The sequence below is a fragment of the Plectropomus leopardus genome, chromosome 18 (assembly GCF_008729295.1).
Source record: "Plectropomus leopardus isolate mb chromosome 18, YSFRI_Pleo_2.0, whole genome shotgun sequence".
Classification (NCBI taxonomy): domain Eukaryota; kingdom Metazoa; phylum Chordata; class Actinopteri; order Perciformes; family Serranidae; genus Plectropomus; species Plectropomus leopardus.
In genome coordinates this window covers 15,453,550-15,463,236 of record NC_056480.1, presented here as the reverse complement: position 1 = coordinate 15,463,236, position 9,687 = coordinate 15,453,550, and the positions used below count along the sequence as shown (strand labels likewise).

At 39.9% G+C, this 9,687-nt stretch overlaps 1 protein-coding gene across 1 annotated transcript; it reads right to left on the bottom strand.

Moving 5' to 3' along the window:
• Nucleotides 1–886: 886 nt before the first annotated feature.
• hoxa13a (homeobox A13a) lies at nt 887–3,162 on the bottom strand. Its single transcript, XM_042506579.1, has 2 exons — nt 2,469–3,162; nt 887–1,949 (listed from the first exon to the last, which is right to left on the bottom strand). Exons 1-2 carry the CDS (start codon nt 3,124–3,126, stop codon nt 1,702–1,704), a joined length of 906 nt encoding a protein of 301 aa, XP_042362513.1. The 5' UTR covers nt 3,127–3,162; the 3' UTR covers nt 887–1,701.
• Between the last annotated feature and the right edge of the window lie 6,525 nt (nt 3,163–9,687).

Below are 9,687 nucleotides of genomic sequence, written 5' to 3'. Positions count from 1 at the left end.
TAATCAGAATATAAAAACAAATATACGAATTTTCAACGTAATAAAACTGCATCTCAGTAAACGCAAACTATCAATGCAATGTAAAAATTATAGAAATGTATTTATTATTTAAAAGGTTGACTCGTATTTAAAAAGCAACTCACAAGTGCATGGATTTTAACTTTAACGTGAATTTATGAATACAACAAAAGTAATGAGAAATACGTTTGGAAAGGAAAAATACACAAGTTCACCTCAAACTGCCCTTCAAGATTAAATAACATTTTAAACATTTAAATATACAAGCGATTGTTTACATTGTACAGTCACACTAAAAGTGATTAAGGGGGAATTGTTTTCTATATGATGAAAATAAAAATAAAGATTTTCCAACAAAGTTCACGTGCGTCTGTTTATTAAGGCTGCTGTCTCGGTCAAAATCAAAATATTCGAGTTATCGTAGAATTTAATAAAACATTATTATATATTATTTTTTTTTTTTTTATCATTATCGTTGTTAATATTGTTATTCAAATAAGTATGCCTTTAAATTCTGATTATTTGACCACTGATAACCCACTTGAGTATTTCATAAATTCACCGCTAGATGGCGATGTCAGCCTATATTTCATTACAGACCAGCCTCAATTGACTTATTTACCCCTTTGTCAGAGATCTACACATTTAAAATATTGAATATAAATTCAAATAAAACATTTCCGAATAAAGAGAACATCTAAAAACTCAGCATGTCGCAACAAGACACCTTCCCTATTTTAACCATAATTGTAAAAGAGTATTTAACGTTTAGAAATAATTTCTTTGAAAAGATAAGAGTGTCTGAATGTCAAACATATGGACTAACATCATAGGCTAATGCCATGAAAAGTTCAACATCACTGGGATAAAATTCAACCAAGTCCATATTTTATTGGGACGGACTTCAACACCGACATACTGGGACTCACACACAAATAACCTGGATATCATGCCGGAATTTACTTTATGTACAACCACATGAATACGCACACATTATAAAAAGCTATGATTGATATGAACACATATCCCGAACGATTATCTAAGCATTATAATAAGAATTGCACCATGGATTGGATATGAATGAGAGAGCACGGGTTCATATGATAAGACTAAAACTTCATACAAGCTAAGCATGTGAGTAAGGTTTTAAACAAAGGAAGCCAGGAGAGATTAATATTTAACATTCTCAAGGTCTAAATCCGTCACACTGTCACTTCCTGTGAATCTTCGCGTTTTTTTTTTTTTTTTAAATTTTATTATCACTCTCGTTAAAGTTGCAGATAAAGGCGTAGCTCGGTGGCGCACACCTTTCTGAACTGGGGTCAGTTTTCTTGAGAGTGAGCATGCCAAAAAAAAAAAAAAAAGTCACAAATACTGCAGCTATATATTTTCTTTTTTCCCCAACTTGCCTCCTTAAACAATATTTAACAACAAATGGCAGGTCCACCATTCAAGGCCTCAAAAAAAATAAAAAATAAAAAAAATAAAAATAAAAATTGATCCAGAAGCTCCATTTGGGAACATACAAATAAATCATATTCAGTCAGAAAGGAGTTTCCAATCCATGAGTCAAAAACGTGTGTTTAAGTGTTTGTAAGTGTGTGTGTTTGTAGGCCAAGCAGGCGTGTTTATCTCCCACAAGCTCTTGTCCGTAGTAAAAAAAAAAAAAAAATAAGAAAAAAACTAGCTGATGGTTTTCAATTTGTTGACAACTTTCTTCTCTTTTACGCGTCTGTTTTGAAACCATATCGTGACCTGCCTCTCGGACAGGTTGGTCTGGGCAGATATCCTCCTCCTTTTGTCCTTTGTGATAAATTTATTGGCGGCATACTCGCGCTCGAGTTCCTTCAGTTGCACCTTGGTGTATGGCACGCGCTTCTTTCTTCCACGTCGGTAAGAGCCAGACTCACCTCCGGCGTGGGACACTGCGTCTTAGGGGTGGGGGGGAAGGAGACAAAAGAAGCTGTCATAAGCTGCTTCTCAACAAGTGGTTCAGTTTAAGATGCACTCCCAAAATTGTATTTTCCGTCCAGTGAATTAAAATGTTTATAAGTGAGCTAAACATTTCTATTTACTCTCAAATAAAATCAATTCTTTCAAGATTTGATGTAAGAATTATATCTTACATCTTCAAAACAAGGGGGAAAAAGGCCGCACACTTCACATTAATAATTTAAAAAATATAAAGTGAGGAAAATTAAGGAATATTCTTAGCGCAAAGTGTTTTGTTGCCTTCTTTTGAGTAAATTACGTGTGGAAAATTTAAATGTTTAGCTTAAGTCATTTTATCGTTAACTAAATAATCTCTTGTGCTGTTTATTCTGCAGGTTGTCGCAGCAACTGACATCTAATACACTCCATTCTCAACTATGTGCATCCTGTTTGCGGCGCAGTAACATGTCAAACAGCTCATTCCAGTGAAAGGCTGGACCCTGGGGGATGTAGCCTACCTATGGAGGGCTTCCACATGTGTCCGGGCTGAGGCTGCTCCTTGGCGCAGTAAACCTGGCTGTTCCAGCCGTTGGCGGCCAGAGTCCACGGTTGGTAGCTCTCCATAGGCAGCAGAGACTCGTGTCTGGCCTCTGACGGCGCGCTAATAGTTGGCACCACGGGGACGTCCAGGTAACTGGGGACAGGTTGGTATGGACCTGAAGGATAGGTCGGATAAAAAGCGAACTCCTTGGCCCGAGAGGTGAAGTCATCGCCCGAGGCGGACGTGTCCATGTATTTCTCTCCATACGCGGAGGGGGGCTGCGCTCCGCAAGACTTTATGCTGCTGTGATGCGACATTCTGCACGGGTAGTAGCCGCTGCCGAAGTACCCATATGGCAGGGACGCGCTGGAGGAATTCTGAGCCGCAGAGCAGGGGCTGCACTGTTTCACTGGCTCGCCCATACCGGAGGTGGGCACGTCGCTGGACGAGTAAGCTGTGCTGGGTGCCAGGGACGCGGGGTGCGCCATCAGATTCCGACACTGGTTCGCAGCAAAGTTGCCACCAGCAAAACCCTCCATGTTCTTGGTCACTTCATCGGAACCGCCGCCGTTGTCGTAGAGGAACATCACCGACGGGTCGACCCAGCGAGGACGGAGGAGCAGTGACGTTGTCATAGCACGGCATCCAACATTGAAGCTTCTGGCTCTTTTTTAAAAAGCACAGAGACTGAGAAAAGGAGATACTGGTTCCCAGAGAGTAATGCCACTCTGACGCGCACTAGAGCGCAGAGGTTGCGCCGTCATTGGCTCAGGCATTACCACGTGATCAGGCTATGCAAAGAGGACGGTAAACATCAGCCAGTACAGATAATTAAATGGAGAAAAATGCGGCGAAGTAAGGTGACCGTACCTATAAAGGGATTTAGCTTTCTTCGTGTTTGCTTCAATCGACATGGATGACGTGCAATTATTCTTTAAAAGTAAGATACAGATAAGAGCAGCCTATTTTTTAATTCACACAAGATTAGATTTCAGAATTCCAAATTAATTAACTGGACAACTAATGGCTTAAAAAATGTTAATTTTAAGTGTGAAGCTCAAATAAGAGCGTATTATTGAAAATTGGTCAGAAATTAAAAGACAGCTTTGACTCATCAATCTACATATCACGAATATGCATCGCCTCATGGCCTTTACGCACGCACACTGACCAGCCTTTGTCTTTGTCGCTACAAGAGCTGGGTATGATTACGCAGCCATTTACAAAAGGAGATTCACAGTTATACAAACATAATGTTCGAATATAATGTGCGCCAATGTTACGCACGATCTACAAGGAATAAAATATACATCAGCCGCCCTCTGATGCGCAGAAACACTGTGTATTATGACATATGCCCGTTCTTCCTCTGCACGAAAAAGCGCTTTCAATATGAGACGTAGAAAAGTATGAGAGTCGATATATCTAAGGTATACATGCATATATTTCTAGAAACACAATCACACATGCCTCTCTATTAATGCCCCCATACAAATATCAGGTCAAAACAAAGATAATCGGATGTAACGTCACTGTTTTAGGTGAATATTCCAGACACACGACTTCTGACATGTTTACAATATGCAAAGATAGAAAACAGCTCTCCACTTGGCAGTGCTTGCATGTTTTTACATAGGAGGTAGACGCGGCTGGAGGCCAAGGTCAAGTTGAAAGTTGCTGTCTAGCCATCCAGCCTGTCGGGCTATTCAGGCTTTAAAGGAACCGTCTGAGCGCTTGAAAAGAGCGGAAGAGGGGTGAGAATTCCTGTCCCAATGAAAGCTATTGGAGGACATTAACTTTTACTATCATTTTGTTTTCCTCCACCGTTTATTCTCACGAACTAGTCTGCACCCGCTGCACTTGGGTGGTGAGCACTTTTGTGTTCCAGCATTGGAAATATAAAAGGAATGCTGCTGTTTTTTTATTTGCAGATCTTTTGGAGGTGTTTTTGGCAGATACGTGTGAAAATGATCTTGATCTCTGAAAAAGAGGGGACGGGATAGACGTGTCGTTTGTGTGTGTGTGTGTGTGTGTGTGTGTGTGTGTGTGTGTGTGTGTGTGTGTGTGTGTGTGTGTGTGTGTGTGTGTGTGTGTGTGTCTGGTCTGCTGGTTTGTGTTTACGACCAGTCGCTCTCCGTCTATTCTGTGTTGGAGGAAATGGACCTGATGGAGCCTTCACCGGATTTGTTAGCAGAGATTAAAAATCAAGTTTGAGTTTTGGCCCAACTGAGTGCCCGATAATTGTGCTCGTGTGTTATCTGCTATTAGAGAGTAAAAAAAAAACAACAACAACTAAACAGAAGCTGCCACTCAAATGCGTAAAACACAGATGCAGATGTTTGGTTTCCCGCCTATATGTGTATAATGTTTATATGCAAATTAGGGGGAAATAGCTTGTTTTTTCTTTAATATGTCAAAATCTAAGCTTCCAAGCAGTTACACCACCACAGCATGTACTAAAACAACATACAGTCACTTAAACAGGCCTATATAAAATAATTTTGAATGATACAGAGATTACACAAAACCCTAAATGTATCACACCTCACAAACTAAAAGGAATTCAATTAAAAAAAAAAACTATTAACCAAAAACACTGATGTAGGCTGTTCAGTTTTATACGGAATTGCTCTGAACCATTTGGTCTTTTGTGCTGTAGGCCTGCAGGCACTTAAAAAAAACAATGCTGTGGATCTTAAGACCAAAAATGTGCCGAACAGAGCAAATGATGGGCCAAGATTTTTTTCCAATTAAACAAGAACCGAGATTAAACATTGGCGGGTTTTGTTACCACAAAAATGTTGAAATGTGCTTCATGATTTCATCTATGGGGGAGGTGCATCATTTCTGTTGAATCGAATCTACACGTGTCTATATTATTTTTGATGATTTGATATTAAAGCCATTCGATGGACTAAATGTGTCAACTTTAAACCAAATATTACAATAAATACACATTTTTAATTAACATCAGGCCGCGTTTTAAATTAGCAAACATTACCAACAATAGCCTATTAATACCAGGCTTTTTGAGATTACGGTCATTAAACACAGGATTATAGCGCTTATTATAGTTAGTTATCATAAAAGATGAGCGTTAATTGCGCAAAAAGCAACATTTGAAAAGCAACAGGCTACAGTTTTAGAAATTGGGAAAACTGGGTTAGAAATGCAAAATATCTCCCTACTTAAATTTGCATTGCAGCAACTCAATATGTGTTTGTATTTAAGTTGGCCTATTGATAGATTTTAAATACACAATTTCTCTAGTTTACAATTAATCAAAAAGTATGATTATATACAACATTCTTAATAAACAAAGTTAGAATGTGTGCGAGTTGTTTTCACAATTGCGCGCGTAATCATCCCAGCTAAAATATGTGATTGGAACTGATGCAAAGTAGCCTGGAAGTGTCTTTACGTTATACAAGTAAAGATTAATGAAATAATTCAGTAGCAACATGCAGAAGCAGCTGTGAGTCATGGGGTAGCTGTACAAGGCCTAGCCTGTTGCGCTCTGCCCTGTGGCGCTTCCCTCAATAGGCAAAAGCAAGCTTCAAAATAAACAAAGTTGCGTTAATCATTAACCGTTCCATACTTTGTCGTGTTTGTCAGGTTAGATTTGACATCATCAATCAGTAGCTACCACATCGGACCTTTTGTTTTTATTATTTATATGCCGCAGGTTGTTTTCATTCAGGGATGATTTATGTTGTATTCATGTTAAGATCATTTTATACTTTTGAACAGTCACAACAAGCCCGCGCCCTCGCCAAGGTGGCCGCCGGCGCGCACATGTGGTCAGTCCAGACATGAGACATCCTAAAGTACAATGGACACACACACTTTACTGGAATGGCGGGCACATTATTCCACCAAGTAGTCGCACATTTCACCATGAGCTGCACTCATTACACACACACACACACACACACACTTGCACAAACACTTATTCACTGTGGACTCTGCTCTGGATTCTTATTCATGTTGTCAACAGCAAATGTGTGGAAGATGGAAAAAAATCTGAATGGTTGATGATGAAAATATTTACACACGATTTTCTACAAGTTTCAAGTGAGATAACGAAAAAAAGTTAACTTAAATGATTTCTATTTTGACATGAAACCCTTCCTGATCTATCTGAATGATCCCCTGAGCTTCCTCCACTTTGGGACTTGGCAGCACAGACTTTCTCTGAGGTCATTATCAAGGTTCAACCCTCTGTTTGTACTGGCATCCAAATTACGCAGCGCGAGAAAGAAAGAGCACATTTACTCCACGGCCACAGCGCCTGCAGCCTGGGTAAAGGTCTATATAAAGTTATGCACAGCTATAAATTTCTATCGTTAATAGTATAAATTGTGTTATAAAACGGGCTGCTAAGACGGAGTACACGCAGTCAAATTTCAGTCCCGTTGATGACACGCGTTTAAAGCAGGCGGCTGTCAAAAAGTTGTCAAAACATAACAAGCAATATGTTTTTGTGGTCAGAGCAGTGAACCACAGGGCGGTCACACACTTGACTTTTCCATATTTTCTGGACGCTCGCCTGCGGTGTGATTATGAAGGATTGCGTAAAAAATAACAAGAAAAACGGACCCACTTCATACTCGGACACACACACAGGGAGCCACCTAAAGGTCTAACTGGAAAAGTTTCAAGGTGTTCTTGATGTGTGCCTTGACTGACATGCTCGTTTCTACGTTTCAATTTCTCCAGCAGAAGGCTTAAGTGTTGCGTTAACTGCCTGCTAAAGCTATGGACTGTGAGCTGCATGGGAAATCATTTATTGGCATAAAGGATTCTCACCAAATATAAAAAGGTCTGCAGTTTGTTTCATTGACAGTTTCACATCTGTCTTTTTTTTCTGAGCACCGGCTCTTAACTGCATGGATGATGGAGGGGATATAAAGGAGAGAAATAGTAGCTTTTGGGGTTTTTTTGTTTGTTTGTTTTTTAATTTCATCACTCCGTCTTTGTGACATTCTGCTCCTGCCCCTTGAAGTAAAGAGAAAAATTATGGTTTATGGTTCATATATTCATATGAACCATAAACCATAATTTAAGTCAATTTATTATTATCCTCATAGAGAAAGTGCAATTTAGGCCCGTTAGTCTCATGACTATCATTATCACTATTATTATCACAATTATTATAACTGTTGTCGTGGTGTGGTTAACTTCGTCGTCACCAGGACACGATGTGATACACAGAATCTGCCGTTTTGGCCTTTTGCTTTGTGCAGCCAGCACAAAGGCCGAATTGAAACAACATATTTCTGAGTTCAGCTTCTGCAGCCATGTGCACCACAAATGTAAGAAGCAAAAAAGTGCATCAAAGACTGTAGAAACCTAACGTTGTAACACACGACTTTATGCGTAAAATAGGAGAACGCACTGAGGTTGCTAAACCTGTAATATTTCAGTATTTATCGTTTCATTATTTAAAAAAATCAAACACACTCAAAAGATGAAGATACCGAAGTGAATTTAATTTGGCTTTCTGTGAGACCTTTTAGAAAAGCAGAAAAAAAACCCTAAAATAACCGCAAAGTTAATTAGCATCTGTCAAAATAAAAAATGACAAAACATACTAATGACAAAGACAGATCAGTGTAAACAATTAAACATAAAGCACTTATTTAATTTTTATTAGCTGCCGCAGATTTTAAGGCACAAAAACATGCGTTTTGTTTAATTTATTTACAAACGTGTAATCCAGTTTTGGAAACGTGTTTAATTCTTTTCATAAGTTCAATATTTGATTTATGTTTTGTGAGTGATGATTTCTATAAACATGGCTGCGCTCATATTCATTCATTTACAATAGAACTGAAAGAGGTCATGCAATACCGCATTCAAAATGCAAACTTGTTGAAAAATCAACTTTTTCACGTGAGTTCTCTTATTTCCCTTCTGCTATTTACATTATTCAACTGAGTCGTGGCAAATACTGTAAGCGATAGGTCGACGTATGATTCATTTACTGCGTTCAATCCTCTGTCGGGGCTGTCTATAACACACCTTAAATCACATGCAAATCTTTTGGATGCCAGTGTGAATGCTATATGCAACAACACATTAGCACATGAGGTGCACTCAAAGCAATAAAAAAAAGGCTGAAAATTGGAGGACATTTCAAGAAATGCGCACAGAAATGTATAGTAATGTATATAATATCCTCTGTTCTAACGTCCATTATTAGCATCTGAAATAGTTAAACGTATCAAGAAACAGTGGAGGTCACACTTATAGATGACAGCAACACTTTCTAAAAATAAAAACCCATTTGCAAGCAGAGACTTGTAAATATCGCCTTCCTCAAAGATGCCAGGGAGCCACAGACCAGTCTGAAGAATTATATGCACTCTTGTGAAACGTCAGGGCTTTGCACCTGGTGTGTTGCCTTGCTACTGCTGAATTGGTGGTAAGCCTTGCCCCATGATGCCCCCCCCCCCCCCCACCCACCGCGATAATGGGGTAATACAGGCCTGATCTCAGTGGCTTCCTAAACTCAACTTGTAGCAGCGTCGGGGTTTGCGGGGATGGAGCAGGGAAGAGCGATAAAAAGCGGATCTTACAGCGCAAGAGATTTCCAGCTGTATAGTCATCAGGACATGTTTCGCTCCAAGGTCAGCGAGTTAACTCTCTGGTAGCTGCGTCATCCTGTTTCAAGGCCAAGTTGAAGCATTGGAGACGGGAGGGGCCACCATAATGTAGGAGAGGTTATTTTCTTCCAGGTTCTAACTCCTTGTGTGAAAGGCGTGCATATCAGCCAGCCGCACACTGGACATCCACCAAACCCATTCATGCGCGATTCTATCACACGCTGAAACACTTTTTGTGCTAAAAGCAAATATTCTGGCAGCTCTGCACTGCCAGGGCCATGGATTGGATTACATGCGTACTGCGCAGGCTCCATGGTCAAGTTCAAGTTGGGCTGGCTAGTAAAACTGAGGGGCGCATTCTGCAGTGTCTGCCGTGGGGGGCGCTCCCCCCCTCTTTGATCTCCCCCTGCAAAACTAGACACCGAAGCAGAGCCATGACTGCAGTCCAGTTTTCTGCACTTCTGCCACCAAGAATGTACAGGTTTTTAAATGTACATTTCTTCTGTAAATACCAGAAAAAAGGTCTCACAATCAGCAAACCTTCCAAACCCACCTGCTATCCTTCACTATCTAAAACACACACAATAT